Genomic DNA, 22593 nt, shown 5'->3' with positions numbered 1-22593 from the left:
TGCAAAGGCATGGGGTATTACACCAATATGATACCACTTTGTAAGGCCTTATGATGTCAAAGAATTTTTGTCCTGAATGTAAAGAGGATTTGCTGGTTTTTATTGGGGGGAAAAGGGGAGCAACAGGGCAAACTTACCCTTTAGAAGAAAGTTACTTTGGTAGCCAAACAGAAAACCCTTTTCATTATGACTCATTACCTCCCTCATCAAAAAGGTATAAGACCAAAAGCCATTCCCAATAAATAATAAATCAAAGGATAAATGTATTTTGTTAACTCTATGAAAGAATGCTCTAAATCACTAATAATAGAAATGCAAATCAAAATAAAGGTTTACTTCAAATCAGTCAAGATAACAAAAAATAGGAAAAGCCAGTGTGAGAGAGTGTAGAAAGATGGATACACTAATGTACTATACAGCAGTATAAATTGAAAGAACAAAACAACTGAAATGTAATGCAAAGATATGATTACAATTGGCTTCAAAGAAGAGATGAGAAGACGCTTGGCCCGGATTCTTTGTAGAGGTCAGGAATTATGCATATGGAACACTACACATAATGTCAGACTTGTTTGTTTGCTTTGATATATTTGGTTTTGCTTCACTGTTTTCTTCTCTTTTTTTCTTTTTTGTAAAGAATAGCTCTCTGAGAAATAACATAATTTATATGAAAACAAGGATGATATCCATGAAAAAAAAATTTTTTTAGGGAAAACCTTAACAAAATGGATAATCTGAACTGATCGACAAAGAGGGAAAATTAGATTACCAAAACTTTAAATAATAAATAAGTAAAAAATTAACTAATAGACTTTAAAGGAATCATCAGATGTACTATTTACACATATACACCATCAAAACTGAATATTTAGTGCCTCAGATAGCTATGAATGACCTTGAGTTTCCTGATCTGAACAATGGGAGGGAAGACAGTTTGGAATTTATGGCCTTTAAGATCCCTATGCTCTAATGTAAAAGATCGGAAGCCAGAAAGAAAAACACAGAAAAAAGAAATCACATTCAAAAAAAACATAAAACATACCTGGGAGTTATCTACTGAGGCACTAAGAATACAAATATAATTATAAATGCTCATTAAAGAAATAACATGATTTTAATAATTGCAGAAATACTTGTTTCTTGTTATTGGTTCGTACAAATATGTTTAAAGTGATGATAACATAATTTAGTTTCTAGACCATAGAATCATAAGGCTAGAAGGGACCTTAGAGGTCATTTAGTCCAATCCCCAGATTTACAAATGAGGAAAAAGAAAGCTATGTTATACGATTTGGCCAAGATTACATGTGTAGTATCAGTGGCAGGATTTGAGCCAAGGTTCTCAGATTTCTGAAACTCTAGACTTTCAAAAATTATAGAAACTCAAGGGTAATAATGGACTATTGCACATGCTCTCAGACCAAGTCAGAAATTTTGTCAAACTATTTTCTTTATATTTCTTGGATCCCTTAATAGAATAGTAAGAGGGGAAAATAATGTTATATAAAAACAAAGGGCATTAGTAAAACTTTGAAAAGGAATATTTATTGCAGATATTATTTTGTACAGTGTTACTGAATTTTCCATTGTTTTGCTTGGTTTATGACTGCTTTACTTACTTGCACCATAAGGGTGTTCATGGGTTTATACCATTGTAGTCTGCTTATCTATAGTAACGAACATCCACCTACTTCTCCTGCACTAAGAAATCAGCTTAGCAAATATGTATGGTGCCTGAATCGGATTTAGCAAAAGAATAGCGATAGGTAATTTAATTTTAGTGGAAGGTTTGGTTAGATAATAAATCTGCCATTTAAGAGGAAAAGTATTCTATTCATGAAAGGAAGTAGAAGTTTAGAGATGCATTGTTTGCATACTTGCTTTAATATTCATACATCTAGCTATTCAGATATTCACCCTTTGTGTGATACAAATTTATATAATTTCATCTTATTTTCATTTTCCTCTGTAGTCTGTATTCACCAGGATGGCAGTTGTGAAAGCTTTGGACAAAATAAAAGAAGATGATTTCCGCAAGTATGTATAAGTATACAGTCCCACAGAAAAAAAAAGTCTGTTAGAACTGAAGAGGTTATCTGGTCTGACCTTTCCATTTTACAAAAGAAAAAAAAAATGAAGTTACTTTCCCATGGTTAGTATAGCTATTTGGTGGCAGAGCCAGTAAAAGATCCTGAACTTAAACCTAGAAGGGATTCTTTATTCTGCCCCTCTTTTACAAATTAGGATGTTGACACAGGGACAGGTGGAGGTAGATAGACTTGCCCGTGTTACCCAGCTAGTAAGTATTCCTGATCCTGATTTTAGCAGGAAAATGAAACCCAAAAAGGGTAGGTGACTTTCCCAGTCATATAACTAATAATGTGAGAAGTTGGATTTAACTCAGCTTCTTCTCATGTTAAAGTCTCCTACTATCTACTTTGCAACCTGTATTATCAAAACCCAGGTTCCTAATTTACATTTTTCTCCCTTATGACACAACAATCTGCTTTTCTTATTGTCTAAATTTTTTGTAGGAAAAAAAAAACACAATGGAAATTATGTGATCTCCCTTAATTGCTAAAATTTTGTTCAATAAAAATCTAATAGTTTTTTTTTTTTAACTGGTTTAAAATACTGCTATTGCATGAATTTTCTATTTAAATTATCACCACAGTGATCTTTCCAGAAATGGTTATTTTTAATGATACCAATTATTTATTTAATTAAAAGGTAGATTAATGATAAGTGATTAAATTTAAACAGTTCAATTAATTAATTATTTGATTAGTGGGTGAGAAAGCTATAAATAAAGATTTTTCCAGGATGATTATATTTCAGAACCCAGGGAAGTTTCTTATAAACTTCTTTTATAAACTTTCTTTCATTCCATGACAAATCATCTGTGTAATTTATAGTTTCCCTGAACCTAAACAATTGCTGATCAAATCAAACTACATGGGGAGTCTTTGATATGCTCTTTAATATCTGGAATATTCATTATCTGAAATGGTAAAGATAAATTTCTTCACAGTCTTAACTGGTATCTGAGATCAGGTTTTATGAGGTTACTGTGAGAAAAAGGAAAGAAGAGAGTCTCCCCCACTTTCTGTCCAGATTGAGTCATTTACGTCACTGGGACCAATCCTTAGGTCTCTGAGGTTGAGGAGGAGGAAAGGAAGAGAATCGGGGTAGAAAACACTTGTCTCATTTCCTCTTCAGGCAAAATACCATCTGATTTAACTATTAGTAAAAGAGCTAGGTAAGGCAAGGCCTTTGCCCAGCTCACAAAGCAGATAAATGATCTTAAAGAGTCTCCACAACTTTACTTTGAACTCCATTAACTGAAAAGGAGTAAATATCTTTACAGACCTAGTCTCTTTGGCTTAGTAAATTAGCGCCCCAACATGAAAAAAATTTCTTTGTTCATACAACATCAAAACTTCTGACTCAGAATGTTCTTATTAATCTTAGCTATTTGTATGAGTCTCTTGTTCTGAAAGTAGTAGTCATAAGTTTTTATTTTGTCCCTTTATTTTTCAGGAAGTTTCCTTGTCCACCAAGTTTGCCAAAAGCTTTTTGTTCTGCTGTTGAAATTCAGTGTGCTCATGGTGCAGTCTTTGTAGCTGGTGAGTATTTGATTTAAAATAAATTTACATTAAGTTTCTGTCTTTTCCAGAAAACACAATTGTCTTCTTAGTCCTTAGGTTTGCTGTTGCCATATTCTGAATAGCTTTTTAAGTCACTTTCAGAGAATTAGAGATGATAGTGTCGTTGATATTTTAATGTTCTGTATGCTTTTGAAGCAAACTGATTTAGGTTAATTTTCTTAAGTGACATGAAGTATAAAAAAGTTACAGTAAAGTAGTAGTATTTGTGATGGCCAGATGAAGTTTTAATGTTGGATACTTAGAATAACATCAAACCAGAAGAGGAAGAATGCAGAAGAGAAGGTAGAAGTAAAAGATAATTATTTTTCCCCTCATTTTATTAACTTTAGAACGACAAGTAGTTTCAACTTCTTCCAGAAAATTTTCTTGTGCACTTTTATTCCCTGAAGTCTAGGAAAATAAAACTGTTAACATTATGAAAAAAGAAATTTCATTTTGACTTTTTTTTCTTTTTGCTTTTTGGTAAAGAAAGTTGTTGATATCTAATAACTTAAGAATTTAAAATGAAAATGTGATTACCTTAATACCCAGCTTTGAAACAATAATAGAGTATTGCAGTCCCTCTTTATTTGCTTATTCATCTGAGTCATATTTCTGTTAGTTTTGCTTTTGCTTTTTAAATTAAAGCCAACAAAAAAAACTTAATCTCTTTACTGGAGAAATAATCTCATACTACCACATAGAGTTTCACTGAAGGTACTAATCAAGAAATAGGGCTGACGATTGCTTTTATGGGTTAGGACATTGCTAAATTGTACCTCAGTCTATCCAGTCAGTAGATATTTATAATTTAGATAAAACATTGCACTGTGAAGGTTTGACAACAGTGCTTTACTCTCAAGTAGCTGCAGTATTGTTAGAGAAACTAAACAAATTAAATACTTCATGAAAATTTTCTCATTTCTTCCTGTGCGGGTTACCTTGGAAAGATCAACTGACCCCTCTCGATCTCAGGTTGAGCCATTTAAAGGGCTTTTGAACCCAAGAATGTTGTGATGAGTCCTATTTTAGAAAGCCTACTTAAGATTTTGTTGTTGAGTCATTTAGTCATGTCTAACTCTCTGTGACCCCATTTGAGGTTTTCTTGGCAGAGATACTGGAATGATTTGCCATTTCCTTCTCCAGATCATTTTATTTTATTTATAATAGCTTTTTATTTACAAGAGATATGCATGGGTAATTTTTCATCATTGACAATTGCAAAAACCTTTTGTTCCAACTTTTCCCCTCCTTCCCCTCACCCTCTCCCCCAGATGGCAGGTAGACCAATACATGTTAAATATGTTAAAGTATATGTTAAATACAATATATGTATACATGTCCATACAGTTATTTTGCTGCACAAGATGAATCAGACTTTGAAATAATGTACAATTAACCTCTGAAGGAATCAAAAATGCAGACAGACAAAAATAGAGGGATTGGGAATTCTATGTAGTGGTTCACACTCATTTCCCAGAGTGCTTTCACTGGGTATAGCTGGTTCTATTCATCACTGCTCTATTGGAACTGATTTGGTTCATCTCATTGTTGAAGAGGGCCACATCCATTAGATTTGATCATCATATAGTATTGTTGTTGAAGTATATATAATGATCTTCTGGTCCTGCTCATTTCACTTAGCATCAGTTCATGTAAGTCTCTCCAGGCCTTTCTGAAATCATCCCATTGGTCATTTCTTACAGAACAATAATATTCTATAACATTCGTATACTACAATTTATTCACCCATTCTTCAATTGATGGACATCCAATCATATTCCAGTTTCTGGCCACAACAAAGAGGGCTGCCACAAACATTCTTGCACATACAGGTCCCTTTCCCTTCTTTAAGATCTCTTTGGGATATAAGCCCAGTAGTAATACTGTCCAGCTCATTTTACAGGTGAGAAATGGAGGCAAACAGGGTTAGGTGACCTGCCCAGGGTCACATAGTTTGTAAGTGTCTGAGGCTGGATTTAAACTAAGGAAGAGAATTCTTCCTGACACCATATCTGGCACTCTATCCACTGTGCTACCTACCTTCCCACTTACATTTTAGTTTGGTTGTTATTGTAGAGGGCCCAAACTAAGGCAGAGGACTATATCAAAAAAGAAAAAAGACCATTTTCTTTGAATCTTTATTAAAATGTTTTTCATTTTCTTACATGTTTATGTTTTGCCTGTAAATCTTGATTGTGAATTTCTTTACTGCATGTTCCATTATACCTTTTTGTATTTGTAATGCAGTACCTTGAACATAATACATACTCAGTAAATACTAAATTTATAGTTACTTTGTTATATTTATAAGATTTGTTCCACTTGTTTTTGTTTGGCAGGAAGATACAATAAATACTCCAGAAATTTACCACAAACTCCCTGGATAATTGATGGAGAAAGAAAACTGGAATCTTCCGTGGAGGAATTGATTTCCAATCAGTTATTGACAGTATTTAAAGCTGAGAGTGAGTATTATAATTTTCCTATTTAAACTGCATTTATATAAGCAAAAATTATGTCTGACGCTACTTTTGGAATCTTAGGACCTGTGTTCAAGTCCTAGTAAGTTGCTTTGCTCCTTTGGACCTCAGTTTACTTATCTGCAAAGTAAAAGTGTTAAACTGAATTATTTTTCAATAGATGAATACTTTGATTCTATAATCTCTTTGGGCTCTGGTACCTATCTAGTTTTGGATATAGGATCTCTGATGGGAATTGGGAAAAATTACATACCCTAGATGAATTCAGTAAGTCTTGACTTTTAAATACTCAAGACTGAAATCTTCTACATGGAACGAATTAAAAATAGCTTCCATTTTTATTTTGAAGAAAGATTTTGTTTTGTTTTTTAAATAACATCTAGATGGTTCATAGGACTTTACTTCAAAACAAATGCTATGAGCTGGTTCAGGCACAATAACTGGCAAAGCTTTTAATTTATCTTAACATAGAAAGGCCAGGCTACTATACAGATTTCTCTGTAATTAATGTGCCTTAGAAGAACAGGTCCTATCAGATTTATCTTTTTTTTACTCTAATTAGACCTGGTAGATCAAGAAGTCAAAAGTGTCATATATACTGGCATATTAGCAAATACTATGTAGAAAAATGTTGCTGGAAAGATTACATCAGCCTTAAGGACAAACTTGAGGTACTAAGAGTTGTTAATTAGAAGAATTGAATCATTTAACAGTAATTGCAGATGTTGCTTGTCTCATATCCATCAGTCTGAAAAAGTAGAGCCAGCTTAGAGAAATTTAAGACCCTGGACTAGAAGGTTTTGGCAAATGCCATCTCATCGTCTGATGGATTATTTTTTACAGAAGCAGTGTGTGGGTCATCTGGGTTCCTTCCATGACCACTATCCAGGGTTTGGCCCCCTTGGATTTAGGAGCTTTTGATTATTGGAGCTTCAGGACCCTCGCTGGCATCTGAGCACAAGGCATCAGGGCCTCAGAGACCCCCAACCTGGAGGATCCTAGTCTCTGCTGCTCACAGCTTCCAATTTCCATTTCTCAAGGATCTTTGGTTCCCTCTTTTAGAAGGAGCCTTGCACTTTGGCTGTCTCCGGACACAAAACCTGGAGGTCACTTGTCATTCTATCCTGTGTTTGGTCCTGACTGTCCTGTATAATTCCTGCGCTATGTTAGTTTTGCTGACAGACATCCCCTATCCCATTTTTGTTGCCCGAGAGCTTCTGGCTGGTGTTTCATGTGACTCCAGCATGAAAGACATCACCTGGAGCCTCCTTGATCCTTCACTGTTGGAAGAAGGTGTTTTAGTCTGGTGGGAGGGGAGGCCTGTCTCTACCTGGGCAGCCATCTTGCTGAGAAGTCTCCTCTTCTCTTAGTGATCTCTTAATTGACAAACTGACGGTCTTTTCTTAGTTTTCATGCTTGTTGGCCTCTGCATTTGACCCTGTTGGGTGCCTTTCCTTCTGGATGCTTTTTGCTCTCTAAGTTTCTGGGAGACTGCTCTCTTTGGGTTATTTTGCTACCTGTCTGACTATTCTTTTTCATGGTTCTCTGTTAGGTCAGTGTCCTGTCACAAAGCTCTGTCCTGAACCCACTGTTTTTACTATTTGCACCTTTACTCAGTGACTTGGTCAGTTCCTATGGCTTCCTTTATCATCTGTGAGCAGATGTCTCCCAGGTCCATACACCCAGCACTAGTGTCTTTCTTGAAAGCCATTCCTTCCTCACTTATTACTATTCCATGTTTCAGACCTGCATCTCAAAATTACCATCTAAAAGGGATCCTGTTTCCTTTCTCCTCAAACCCACCCCACCCAAGAGAGCCATCACCTTCACAATTCTATAGGCTCCCACCCTCCTCCTCATATCTCTGTACTGCCCCCCCCCTTGCTGCCCTCTTTTCTCTTCCATCCTACTGGAGGCCCTCATCCCCTCTTGCAGACACCAGCATAATTGGTGATGTCGGGGGCAGGGCCCACACTCAGCCACAGCAGCAGAGCAGGCCCTCACAGAAAGGGCCAAGTGGGGCTCCGACCTTTCTGCCCTAGTTCTGCAGAAGTACTCTTGGACTTCACAGGCAACCATGTTCCTTCAAGTCTGAGCATTTTGGTAATCCACCCATTATTATCCCTTTGGTTAAAATGCTCCCACTACTTTTTTCCTTAATTCTACATTATTTAATCAGTAGGTACCTAATTTTAAAAGAGGCAATTGCTCTGTGCTAGCTATGTGCCAAGTGCTAGGAACAAAGAGTGGCCAAGAACAAACAGTGGCCACTCTCATAGTCTAATCTCCCCATATTTCCTTCCCCTGGGAGCTCTGGAATTCCTTTTTGTATAGTTACGAGGAATTGAAATAAAGTTTTAGAGCAGAATATCTTTCCATCTTTTCTATGAGAAAAATCTGGAAGTATGCAGTTCTGAATTTTGGGGTTGTAAGGAAACTTGGTTTTGCCTTTAGAGTTATTGATGCCTCCTTACAGAGTTTTGTTTTCTCCTTGCAGTTTTTTCCCAACATAAATATTTGACATTCTTGGTGAGGTTTTTCCTTGATAAAATTGGATTTTAACAAAACATGAAACTGCTTTTCATTTGTCTTAAGTATATATGGATTATAATTTTCACCTGTAACAGGAACAAAAATAGATAACCTTTACTTTTTAGTTTGAACTTTTTAAGCTCAGCCTTCAGGATGATTTTATGCTATACTGAAAGCAGAGTGTGAGAGCGAGAAATACAGAGAGGGATAGAGATTTAATATAGTAACTATGTGTTAGGCACTGTTCTAAGCATTGTACAAATATTCAGGCTTCAGAACAGCTCTGCCAGACAGATGCTATTACTATTCCCATGTTTCCCTTGAGGAAACTGAAGCAAACAACTTAAATGATTTGCCTAGGTTTACATAGATAGTAAGTATCTGAAGCTAATATTTGAATTCAGGAATTCCTGACTCAAGGCCTGGCACTTTAACCAGACTACTATTTGTGAATATCTCTGTTCTTAGATTTTGCTTTGAGAATAATGGAGGGAGTGAATTGTTTTATGAGTTGATTATATACCCACTAGCCCCAATGGTCTTTCTGATCTTCTTGATTGCTTCCTTTTCTTTGTGGAGTATTGCCAAGGTACCTAGCACCCCAAATAGCAAGATGCAAAAATCAGAGTTTTTCCTTTCTCTAATTCCAGTTGAAATGTTAAAAGTCTCCAAAAACCACATCAGAAAACAGAGCTACCATCTTTAAGATAACTCCATTAAGACTTTTAGGTCTTAGTCTGTTTTCTGAAATATTTTTTTCACTATTGGAAATAATTAAACAAGATGACAAGCTTCTTTTTTCAACTAAAATAAAAGAGGGAAAGCCTGTTCAAATCTATCAGGGGAGAAATTTCCTATCTGTAAAATAGGAATAATATTTATATAAACTGCTTTTGTAAACCTTAAACTAATATATAACTGTTAATTGTTATAATAATATTATAAAATTATGTATGTAATAAAAGTTTGGAAACCAGAGTCTTAAAAAGTCAGGAATATCTGAATTTTTCTCTGACTTTCTCTTTAAAAGGTTTTAACTTTTCATCATCTGGAAGAGAAGATGTGGATGTGAGAACATTAGGAAATGGTAAGAATATCATTAACTCATTTAACTCATCCTCAAAGATAACTGAGTTAGCCTTTTTTTGGCAAATAGAGATGGAAATAATTATTTAAATCTAACATTACCACTGGTTTAATGCTTTTAAATTATCTCAGCTTTGTCAACTCAGATCAATTTTAATTAACATCCTTTTATAAAATTCTTAACCAGGAGTCTTAAGTTCTATGAAGTATATCTTTGTTACTTACTCATTTCCTAGAAGCAAGATACTGCAGAATTTGGCATACCTTCTATTTGTTATTGCTTTTGTTCCATTTAGCATGCTTTTCACTAAAACTTGAATACTTTCTGAAAAAATTCTAAGAAACTACAGTATTCCATTACCAATATCCTGTCTTTCATTTTTCTCATCTTATCATTATTGTTTGTCTTTTGTTCTTGAGAAGGAACAATATTACAAGTGTGGTGTGGCTTCCATACAGGCATAAGAACATAGAAAAGATGACGAAAATTAGTCTTACCAGAGATCCCCATGGCTCTTGAATCAGCTTTAGCATTTTTGAAAGATGTTTTCTTAATTGAGATGGACTTGAAATCAGTGTTACCTGGGCATTGTTGCTCATAGCAAAAACTAGGACAAGGATAGTCAGCTTATTTTAATGTGTAATTAGTACAGACTTGTAAGGATGCAGTTCCCACAAAACAAGAGAAGGGAATTGTAAGAGCCCTTTAAATGGGCGGCGCCACAGCGCATCAGGAGATTGAGGCCCAGAAGTAATCTCAGTGGATATTAGGACTGCCTTGTAGGTGGGATCTTGGCCATGTTGAAATAACTTCGGAATGGGTGACTCTCTCGCTGATTGGCCGTGTGTGTGACCTCACAGGCCCTTTATAAGCCCACTGCAGGCAGCAGTCGCTCTCTTTAACCTGGCGCTCTTCACCCTGGCTCCCTAGCCTAGGTGGCCAAGCCAGGATGGATAGCCAAAAGAGGTAAGGATTTTGGTAGTGAACACGTGGGTCTTCAGACCAGGTGTTCACTTGGGAACCAACAAGTCAGGGCATTATGTGAGTAGGTATAATAAAGGCTTTTAAGATTTCACGTGGCTGTTCTTGAGTGCGCTACCGGTTATTAAACTATAGATTCAAAAGATCATGGCCAGAGACCTTTGAAGGCCTCAGAGGAGGCGAGCCGGGTAGAGTTCACACTGCAAAGGTCAGTGGTCAAAGCTACTCTGTTGGGCCTAGGACAGACTAGTAATTGTTACTGCCAGGAGAGCACATTGCACAGACTTATTTAGGGAGCCTTTGGAGCAAGTCAAGAAGCCTTTTCACTTATTACTAATCTTTTAATTTTTCCACCAAACAATTTTTTTTTTTTTCACATATTCTCTGCTTTCTCTAAGTCCACTTCTGTCTCTAACTTTCAGGTCCCTGTTTTTTGCAGCTCCCAGATCTCTTGCTTTAATTCATATGTTAATTCCAACAGCATGGTTGTTTTTCTGCTCCCAGGAAGGCCCTTTGCAGTTGAACTGGTAAATCCTCGTAGAGTTCAATTCACCTCACAAGACATTAAAGAACTTCAGCAGGTAAATGCATCAATGACATGAAACTAGTCACATCTCTGTCTCTATTGGAATTACTTAGATTATTTTGTACTTCCATTTTTTAGAAAATCAACATCTCATCAGACAAAATCCAAGTACGAGACTTGCAGCTTGTTACCAGGTGAGGGGGTCAAGTTGTTGTAGATTCTTGTTAGAAAAATGTTTTAGTAATGAAGAAAAATGTTATCCTTCTCAAGAGAGAACTAATGAAGGCAGATTAAAGCATATTTATATGTTTTTTTCATTATTTGGGGGGGGGGTTTGATGTGTGTGGGGGTATGTGTTTCCTTTTGCAACAAGGAAATATGTTTTACATGACTCCATATGCATAATCAATATCAAATTGCCTTCTCTAGGAGAAGGGTATTGATGAGTAGGAGGGAGGGAAAGGATTTGGAATTCATATATTTTTTTTAATAGATTGTTAGGGAAAAAAAACAAACAAACCATAACTCTTTACATGTAATTAAAAAATATTTAACAGACTAAATAAAAAAAAAAAAGAAAGAAAAATGTTTTGTCCTGGACTGCATTCATTGTATCCTTTTATGTGTTGGTAACAGTGGTTTTATTGATTTTGTTTAGGGAAGCAATAGGACATATGAAAGAAGGTGAAGAAGAAAAGACTAAGACTTACAGTGCCTTAATCTGGACTGATAAAGCAATACAGAAGAAGGACATTGAATTCCTAGATGATTTAAAGGTAATTTTTTTTTTTATTTTCCCCTCTTATTTTAAGATTCACAGGCAATTCTGTTGCCTTCTGTTTTGTTGCTTTGAGTTCCTGCATCATTTTAAGAGAAGTAGAAATACTTTGAAAGTAGGAGACTAGAGAGATTCTACTTGGTCAAACTTTCAAGGAAGTTTGTGGCAAGCACATTGGACAACCTATCTAATTCTAAATGCCATATTTACTTGGAATTTCCACCCCTTTTTATTAATAAAATCAAGATTTCCTGGTATTAACTGCAATCTGAAATGTTATTTCCCTCCTTTCTAGTAGATTGACATGCTCAGTGTTCCCTGCAAGCCACTTGAAGTGATCCAGGGTACTTAGGCAGGAAAAATGCTAATTCAGAATTCTTTGAATGTTTTTTAGTGAAATTGTGGTTCTCTTTTTGATTCTGTTTGGTTTCATTGAGACAAATAGGTAAAACAAGATAATTTATATATATATAAGGAGAACAGGGGATAGAGAGTAATATCAGCAAAATAAATTCAAATATTTATTGATTTTAGTACTTGTAAAGCTCTTTGATTTGTAGTGGACACATGAAGATTAAAAAATGCCACTGTTCCCTGTCTTAAAAGAGCTTGCTAATAAGGTATTTGTTATGGTACAAAAGATAACATGTTAAGTGCAAAGGAAACATGTAGAAAGAACACTAGATTTGGGATCAAGACCCGGATTCAGATTTTGTCCCTGCTACTTATTAATTATGGACAGCTAGGTGGCTCAGTGGATTGGTGCTAGGCCTGGAGTCAGGAAGATGAGCCTTCCTAAGTTCAAATCTGACCTCAGGTACTTCCTAGCCATGTGTACCTGGGCAAGTCACTTAACTCTCTTTGCTTCAGTTTCCTCATTTGTAAAATAAGCTGGAGAAGAACATGGCAACCACCTGGTATCTTTGTTAAGAAATCCTCACATGGGATCACAGAGAAGGACTGAACAGTACCAAAATTTATTAGTTACCTGGGTGAACCTGAGTGGAGCTTAATTCATCTGTTATAGTGAGGGGACTAGATGACATTTTTATTAGAGTAGGTGGGTAAAGTAGTGTCATAAATAGTTTGGTCACCTCTGCAAAATTCCTGAAATTGTGTTGCAAGTCACAGGAAATAAAGAGAAAACAACACTTTTAAGGATACAACCCTTTTGAAGCATCTATCTTTCTTCAAGTACAATAGTGTTGGAACTGGTTCTTCTTTGCCACTGGGCAGGTCTCAATTAATTTTTTTTCTGAGTATGTCCTTAGGCACTTCCTGTACCCATAATTCTATTTACAGAAGGAGTTGTACTAACAAGAAACTACAGACATTTCAGGGTTGTTATGAATCTGTTTTTTATTCTGTTAGAGGTCTTTAAATAATAATAATAATAATAATAACCTCTTAGTGTCAACACTGCCTTTCATTTAAGTGTTCTAAAATATGTAAGAGAACCCTCAGCAATTTAAACTAATGGGAAGACTTGTTAGAATTAGTGAAAATTCTGACTTTTTAAAATGAAGTATTAAGTACTTTGAATTAGACTAAATTAGAAAACTTAAATAGGATAAGGGTTTTTTTTGCAATTATATAACTTGTGAAAATTAATACTACTAAGATATTTGAAAATAATCTTTTTAACAAGGAGACAGTGGATATAGTAGGAAAAAATTCTGTATCAAAGTCAGGAAATCTGTTGGAGTTCTGGAGTTCAGTACTTGTTCTGAAGTTGACTTATCCTATATATGAACTTGCAGAAGTTACTTCATCTTTTTAGACCTAGGTTTCCTATTTGTAAAATGAGAGGGACTAAACACTTCATTAAATAAGTTTAACTCAACTTTACCTTTTCTAGATTATTAAATTCTGAATAGTAAGGTTTTTATCCATGATATTTTCCATGACATTAGATTTTTTTCATTTTCAAGATGGCATATCAAAAATTTATTGATTTTTTTTTTCCCCCTAAGCTTTATCTTAGCACTCTTAATAGAAATAGTGAATTATGGGATTTTGTTGTTGTTGTTGTTGTTGTTGTTGTTGTTGTTGTTGTTGTTAGGGCTTTAAGAAGTATACTCAGAATTCAATTTGGTATTTTGAACAACAAAATATCTGTCTAGAAGAAAAGAAACATATGTAATATAGTTTTGAAATGTACGACTTTTCTACATGTAGGTGGAAAAGATAGCTACCTCACAATGTGATTTGAAAGATTCTGCCATACCCTTTCTATTAAAAAGTCTGTTTCATTGCTGTCCCCACTCACATATCAAAAACAGTCACCATCAGAATCAGACTTTTGGTTAGTCCACACAAATGAGAATGTTCCCAAAGAATGCTCTCTTTTAAGGCAGATGAGAAAGGAATAGAGGTATTCATCTGATAAAATTGTCACCTTAACATGGTTTAAGGTCATTAAGGGTATGAAATTTAGGACAGGTCAATTTCATTGGGAATGGATAATGAATGCAGCCTTGGAGTCAGGAAGACTTCATGTGGCTTTGTAAACATTGGCCAGTCACCTAACCTCTCAGTATCTATATGTTATGGAAGAATTGCTGATTCAACAGAGAATTCACACTTTGGACCCCCAAAAATGTTTCAGTGATAGGAAGGTGGGCCTTGCTTCACTTATGGGGGTGTTAAGGCCAAGGAGAGCAAGGTCTTCTTGGAGTAATGGAACTACGTTTCTTGTAGGGTAAGGGTATAGAAGGAAATAAGGCAGAGAGAAATATGTGCCTCATAGTTTAGTCTGAGCCAGCCCTAACTCCAAGTTGGTTTAGTATTCAGGCAGCATAGCAGAATAGAGAGAATATAGAACTCAGGAGACCTTGATTCATATCAGGCCATCGACACTTTGAAGTTGTGAGATTATGAACAAATCATTTAGCCCTTGATAATTTGCTCTCTCATCTGTAAAATTAGGGTACTATTTCCATTACTAATCTGTCTTAATATGTGGGAAGCATTTTGTTGTTCTTAAAGCACAATATAATTGTATTTTTTAAAATTTACCACTTCAGGACTTACAGATCAACCAGAAAACACCACTTCGAGTTCTTCACCGAAGACCTCTAGCCATAAGAGTTCGTATAATTCACACCATGGAAACACACTATATAGATGAGCATCATTTTCGTCTCCATTTGAAGACTCAGGCAGGAACGTATCCTTTCACTTTCAATATACCAGATATTAGTATAAGTAGTGCTATACTGGCAAAAACATTTGCTTGAAGTAGGAGGCATTATGGGAAGTGGTATTTTTTTCCTCTTAATCTCCCCAGCCTCCCAGCAAATATTTATATTGCCATTTTTAATTAAAGTTGCCAGTTCTCATATTTTCAGAGTTACATTTATCTCTTATAATTAAAACAACTAGCTCTCTGCTCTAGTAGTAGTCATGTAGTAAATGCGCGTTTGAGCCTTTGGTTAAGTTGGAGAAAGCCTCTTCCACACAGAATCACAAATTCGCTGTCATATTTAGGTTCTTTGAACATTTTTAAAACTTGCTTCAGAATGAATGAATTTTTCTTTGTGTTTAGTAGTTTGTTAGAAGCCAAAGAGGTGTGTACTTTTTTATATGTGACCTTATAATAAAGATTGTTGGCTGCATCAGTTCATTAAAGCATACATATTTCCTATAGGAGAGATACAAGAGCATTATATTGGGAATTAAACAAGGTAAGAGATTCAAAACTAAAACTGATAGGCTTTTGTGATTTAATAAAATTTAATAATTATAGAAATTTCTAAAATAATTTATGTTTTAAAAGAATGCCATATCACTTTTATATTAGGTTGTTAATCAGGGCTTACTATCTTTTAAACAACTCAAGAGATCCCTTTTTAAAAAAATACTGTTTAACACTTGTTTTGGGTTCAAGGTATTAAATTAATAGACTGTGGACAAATTACTGGAGCATCTTAATATAAAATGATCATGCTTTTAAGTAAATATTCTGAAATAGGGATTGATTCTAAACTTCTCTTCCCATAGAAATATTTCTCAAATCTTGGCCTTCATTGCATAAAACTAGATTCCTCCCTGCTCAATTTAGCTTTAACATACTATCTGGGATCCCACCACTAGGATCCTCTCTGTTTTGGACATGATAAAGAATTTTCTAGTTTTAGGATCTCTCTCTCTTTTTTTTTTCCCTCCTTCTTTTACTGTATTCACATTCCCTAGGCCCTTTGAGAATGGTCTTGGGCTAGAAGATTTCTAAATTCTTTCTAGCTTGAACATTTAATGAGTTCTAAGGTCTTAGATCAGTAGTTTTTCATTTGGTTTAATCCATATGTGGATTATTTCAAATATCAGAATAATTTGAGTGATAAAGAAAAAGGGATGGAAATGGTGATTTTTCTTAACACCTTAATGCAGTTTTGCCACAAGTATGAGTTAATTGGTTTTCTCTTTACTGAAGTTATACCTGAACCTTTTGTACTGTTTAGTGGGCCTTGGGTCTCCACCACTTCACATATTATCCCGCAGCAGAGTCTGTCCTAAAGGAAGTAGAAAATGGGGGCACTTAGGTGATGTGCAGTGGATTGAGCACCAGCTCTGGAATCAGGAGGACCTGAGTTCAAATTGGGCCTGAGACTCTTACTAGCTCTGTGACCCTGGGCAAGTCACTTAATCCTGACTGTCTCCCAGTAAATGAATGAAGGAATAGAAAGTGAAAAATAGACTGGGGGAATAAAGATACTATTGTCTAGTCAAAATACTTCTCAAATATATGGTAAGAGGAAAAAAAAAAGCAGAGTATATATAGTAGGGCTATGTTCTGGGGAAAAAATAGAATCTTGTTTTCTATAAAAACTTTATCACATCTAAGAACTTAACATTTTTATTGTAATGTTCAGTTTATAGTAAGTGTTTTTGTGTAAAGTACTTTGTGAACATATAATATACATGATCAAAAAATTACAGGATTAACTGTGAACCAGTTTGGGTTCATCAAGAACCAGTTGCACCATAATAATTTTCATCTCCTTTTCTGACACTATTAGTAGATTCTTAGAAGATAAGAATTCTTTAGATGTTTTCAAATGTTTTGCTGAAATCCCGATAAAACAAGCCCTTCCCAATATCCTTATGGATAAGATGAAAACTGTCAGCTAGAGAATATAGATTCAGACCTACTTGAATAACCTGGTCCTGAGAGTGGTAATTAATGGGGTAGTGTCAGCTTTGAGAGAGGGTTTTAGTGATTGCCTGGGCATTTATCATTTGCCCATTTATGTTCAATATTTCTATCAATGATTTCATGAAGGTATAGCTGGTGGGGCCTTTTACCTTTCCAGGCTTCTTTTTCCTTACTCCCTCACTGTCATCTTTTATTCTGTTATCCAATGTTCCTCTCACAATACAATCTGCTCTCCAACTCGGTGCATTTTCTCTGGCTGATCCATATGCCTGGAATGCTCTCCCTCCTCATTTCCTTCCCTTGACATCCCTCAAGTCTCAACTAAAGGCTCAGCTCTGGCAAGAAGCCTTTGCCAGGCCTGTTAATCTTAGTACCTTCCCTCTGGGATCATGTCTTGGTTTACAGGCTTGCTGGTGTGTTATCTTCCCCTCTGAGCCCCTTGTGAGCAGAGACTTTTCTTGCCTTCCCTGACCTCCAGCATTTAGCCCAATAACTGGCACATAGTACATTCTTAATAATACTTGTTGATTTGACTTTTTGATAGGTAACCTTTGTGAATTATAAAATTAGGTTCCAAAATTTTCTCAGGAGGTGAGAGTCATAGATCAAAGTTAATAAGGTAATGTTTAATAAAGATGAATTTAAAGTGCTTCACTGGTTCAAAAATTGAGCTGATGTGTCAGGAGAGATGGCACTAGCCAGAGACCATGGAAAACACCCAAAGGCTTTGTTGTATTATAGACTGAGTGTAAACTAGGAATAGGGTATGCAGTGAAAAAAGCTAATGTAATCTCTGGTGATAGTCATAGAAATCGAGGGTCCAGAATAAGAGGTGCCTTAGTCCTTCTGGATTCTCTCTGCTGGATTCATCTAGAAAATTGTATTCAGTTTAAGATAGTGACAAAAGCATTGCCAGGGGATTGTCAGGAGTATGGTGAACAGGATGAGAAGACAGGAAGCCATATGAAAAAATGAAGGAATTTGGGAGGTTAGCGCAAAGAAGACTTAATCTTGGGGGAAGTGGATGTGGTAGATTGGTACTTGAAAGGTTGTCTTATAGGAGAGTGATTAGATTTGTTTACTTAGTCCAGAGACCACAATTAGAAACAATGGATAGAAATGTAGAGTGACACGTTGGAACTTCTTATAAGGAAGCCCTTCTTACAACCAGAGGTATCCAAAAGTGGAAATATGTGGAATAAGTGGAAATTTTTTCATTGAGGTTTTCAAATATAGGCCTTTGGGAGGTTTTAGAGAGGATTCTTTCTTCTGGAATAGATTGGACCAAGTCGGTCCTGATGCATGGAATAAGACAGGGTTAAATAAAGTTTAACTGTGATGATACTTCTACAGGGTTTTCATTAAAATTTTGAATTATCTCTTCTGTACTTTCTTATTGTCTACACTGTTTAAATGTAATTTCATAAGGGACTTGGTTTATTCAGCCCATCTTTTAAGAAAAATTTTTAATGAGAATCTTTCTACACACATGAAGCTATCAAAATCTGCTGCCTAAAAGAGATTGGCCAGCTTTCATTGTTGACTCTTTAGGGCCAAAAAAGATGGGTAGATTGATTTTATAATCATAAAAGTAGATATTAAGGGGAAAAAATCTCATGCCCATGCTCTGATTGATATGTGATGAGACATGGCCTGGAAAGAATTTGGCCCTTTTAGTATCTGGCTTTCCAGTTGTTAGGGCTAGTTTTCTGTAGCTTATTTTGTAAAACATAGCTCAGAAATGGATTTTCTTTTTTAATATTTCTGCTTTTGTGTTTATCATTTCCTTTTTACCTGTTGAATCTCTGCAAACATCTGGTATCCCTTGACCATACTTACTTTTCCTTAAGTAAAATCTAGCTATATTAAAGAATTTGTGCATGGAGATTTTGGGAGAACCAAGCCAAATATTGGTTCCCTGATGAATGGAACAGCTGATATTCTGGAGCTGGATGTGGAGGTAAATTCCATGCATCATATACTGAAAAAAGTCAAGAATATTCTTCCTTATGTGGGATCTTTTAACATTAAACCTTGGGCTTTAAAAAGGATTTAAAAAGATTATATTGATTTGTATAGTAATCAAACATGCAGTCAACAGTCAGAACTTTTATACCTAAAATAGTGTTTTGGGTGGACTATGCTGGATTTTGGCAAAATAAAAATATACTCATTCTCATTAAAATGCTTTTTTCCCAGAGATATCAGATATAATTGGGCTTGAAGCCAGGTGAGGAAACTGCAGTGGAAAAAAGAAATTAATTTGCTAAAAGGCCAAAAATCTTAAATTGTATTTATTTATGGTTTCTCTAGCTTTTATATTCAGGGATGTGGAATTCAAGTCAAATGCGGCAGAATTGAGGTGAAGAGAACAGAATTCTTTCTTATTTATAGCACCATTCTGCTCTTGAGAAAAATCAGGAAATAGTGCTTTTATATTTTATGGTACTGAGAATATAGTATGCTGCAGTAGTTCACTGGTTACTGTGGCATCTTAGTGGATAATGTACATTTAATCTTTTAAAAGACCCTTGCCAGTGGCTGTAAATGACATCAGAGTGTCTTCAAGATGTTGATTCTATCTCATTTATGTTATCCATGGGCAAGCTATAAATTCTCTTTATAGAAAACCTCAAATGTATATTTTTTTACTTATCTTTGCCAGTCAGACCTTTAAATACACCAGAAAACAAACTTGAAATGATTTTAGAATTTTTTTTAAGTGCTTAAATAATTGGGTTTCAATAGGAACTTTAGAATGGGAAAGGAGTGGGAATATATATGTTCTTATTTTCTTAAAAGAGAAATGAGAAATGAGAAGATTTAATGGATTAGCTAAAAAGGAGAAAGAGGGACCGCTAACATGTGGAAAACAGCTCCTAAGAAAAATGGCAAGCAGATAGATATTTTCTTGGGTCTTTTTTTTTTTAAACAAAGCTACCTTAAGTCTGAAAAAGATATATGTTGGCTTCATCTTGAGGCCACATATTCAAATTGTAAGTAAACAGTGAGAGTGGATTTGGTATGACTATTCTTTTATTCTTGGCAAGAAAAGCTGAGCACTTTTGGCGTGTGTCCTTGGCAGGACAAAGCTATCAAAATCATCAACACCGCTTTTTTTAAATGATTATTTTCTCTCAGGCCTCACACCCCCATTTCCTGGTGAAAGTATCTTTTACAGATGACAGTAAGTCTATTTTTCAAGTGCAGAGGCAGTTTGTCTTACTACTTTTTAAAAAGCTAGAAGTAATTTGCAGCATTAATAATAAAACTTAAATATTTTAAGTATTTTGTCACACAGATTTTCAAATATATTGACATATTTGCTTGATTCTTTCAAATATTTGGGACAGCCAGAACTAAAAAAATAACCCATAAATAGGTCAAACTAATCTCATTATTTCTAAAATTTAACTTATGATATAGTCTTTTGACCTCAACCTTAATCTCTCATCTCTTTAAGAAGTGGAGCATGTAAGAGACTATTTCTGCTGCTTGGTCTTAATTGATTCAGGGAAAGTTTAAGGTACAGAGCCTTGAAAGATCAGATTTTAAATTGTCATTCAAAATGGTGCCATTGACCAGCTTTGTGTGTGTGTGTGTGTGTGTGTGTGTGTGTGTGAGGCAATTGGGCCTAAGTAACTTGTCCAGGATCACACAGCTAGGAAGTGATGATAAGTATCTGAGGCTGGGTTTGAATTCAGGTTCTTCTGACTAGGCCTGGTGTCCTGTTCATTGTATCATCTAGCTGTCCTCAGCAACTTGCTTCAAATGAGAATTTCTCCTTGCTATATTGCATCACAATTGTTAATGAACGCTAAATAAAATAGTAATGTGCGACCTTAATGATGTTAGTTTCTCCTCCTCCCAGTCTGTTGATGTTGACTGGCCACCTGCTCTGGACAATTAACTTTGAAGATGGGAATCAGAAGAAGAGCTCAGCGATTGTCCTGCCGATGACATCTGTCAGGACATTCATACACGACATAGGCTGCGAGATAGCTTCTTTTCTTTCCCGAAGTGAAAGTGTCTTCGAGACCTACTTGGATCACATTGATCTGCACAGTTTTCTAGTCATTAACATTTTTTCATCTAATTGCTATTTTTTAAACATTAAGTTGGTCTGAGGATATTTTAATTGTGGTTTTTTTTCTTTTCACCCAGTCTTTGAAATAGTAACAGATAATGCTTTTTCTCTGCTTCTTTCATTGTGAGAAGTATGTAGAGTACAAGATACATGTGCTGACATTTAACAGACCCCCTATTCCTTAGTTATCTCCAGTGAGTGAGACATTTCGTTCCTTTTGTGTTCTGAATCAAAAATTTTCTCTACTTTTTGAAATAAAGTCCAGCTACAAGCTATACATAGGCTTATGAAACATATTATGAAAGGGAAGGAGGTGATGTAAGGGATTGAGTGCTGGACATGGAGTCTAGAAGACCCGAGTTCAAGTGCAGCCTCTGACACTTATGACCCTAAGCAAGTATCATGAGCTATCAGCCTGAGTATCCAAATAGGAGTAATCATAGCATCTACCACTCAGGGTTGTTGACAGGATAGAATGAGGTAATACATGTAAAATGTTATGCAAACTTTAAAGCATTATATAAATTTTAATTTTTACTTTCATCACATAAATTATGATATACAAAGCTAATCTCAGTTAATTGGGTTTTTTGAGAATTATTAGTTTAATTATAATTTGTTGTTTGGCACACTTTTTTACTAACCACCCTATTAACCTGGTGTTGCCATTATTTTTCCTGTGGAAGAAAAACAGACTCGAGTAATGATGCATACATAGTATGTATAGTGGACTTTCAAGAAATCTTTTAAACATAAAAGGCTGAGGGCAACCTGGATTTCTGGGAATTGTTTGAAAAATTAGTGATAAATAAGATATTTATTATTGAAGTACTGTTATCTGTAATATCTTATTTGATCCCTGCAATAATCCTACAGAGTAGGTAGTTTTGTTCTCATTACTGGGTATTACTCTGTTGACTCATATTGAGCTTGTAGGCTTTTTTTCAGACAAACAACTGTCTACCTAGTCTTCCCAAATATTCTTCCAGATCCTGAAATTAAGAACGCAGGTTTTCCAGTGTATTGGGTTAGCAATTGATTCAACACAGTTAAAGTTTTTGTTCCAAGGATAGAGAGAAAGCAAGAAGGCATGGTAGAACAATTGAGGAATTGGGAGAGATCTGGGTTCAAATTTCAGTTCTGATGCTTCCTATTTGTTTGATCTTTCTGGTAAACTGATATTCCTAAAGTGCATGTTTACCTTTATCTCTGTCCTGTCCCACAAATTCCATATTTCCTTTAGAATCAAATACAAACTCTTTAATTGGCATTTCTTTGATTCTAACTTTGTTACATATTACTTTCCTTCTGCACTCT

The 22593-nt window shown here is 35.3% G+C and overlaps 1 protein-coding gene across 6 annotated transcripts in view; it reads left to right on the top strand.

Annotated features, from left to right (window-relative positions):
- The window catches only part of PUS10 (pseudouridine synthase 10), a 93994-nt gene extending 72675 nt beyond the window's left edge, over positions 1 to 21319 (top strand). For all 6 annotated transcript variants that reach the window (XM_074287003.1, XM_074287004.1, XM_074287005.1 and 3 more), the window contains 10 exons: positions 1973 to 2037; positions 3541 to 3626; positions 5990 to 6115; positions 9693 to 9749; positions 11235 to 11311; positions 11395 to 11450; positions 11915 to 12032; positions 15061 to 15203; positions 19050 to 19149; positions 21061 to 21319. In XM_074287003.1, the coding sequence (XP_074143104.1) occupies positions 1973 to 2037; positions 3541 to 3626; positions 5990 to 6115; positions 9693 to 9749; positions 11235 to 11311; positions 11395 to 11450; positions 11915 to 12032; positions 15061 to 15203; positions 19050 to 19149; positions 21061 to 21099 (867 nt within the window). In that variant the 3' untranslated portion in view covers positions 21100 to 21319. The remainder of the gene's footprint in view (positions 1 to 1972; positions 2038 to 3540; positions 3627 to 5989; positions 6116 to 9692; positions 9750 to 11234; positions 11312 to 11394; positions 11451 to 11914; positions 12033 to 15060; positions 15204 to 19049; positions 19150 to 21060) is intronic.
- The last annotated feature ends 1274 nt before the right edge of the window (positions 21320 to 22593 follow it).

The sequence above is a fragment of the Sminthopsis crassicaudata genome, chromosome 2 (assembly GCF_048593235.1).
Source record: "Sminthopsis crassicaudata isolate SCR6 chromosome 2, ASM4859323v1, whole genome shotgun sequence".
NCBI lineage: Eukaryota > Metazoa > Chordata > Mammalia > Dasyuromorphia > Dasyuridae > Sminthopsis > Sminthopsis crassicaudata.
Note: the sequence above shows the minus strand (reverse complement) of the source record. Positions and strands in the feature narration are given on the sequence as shown.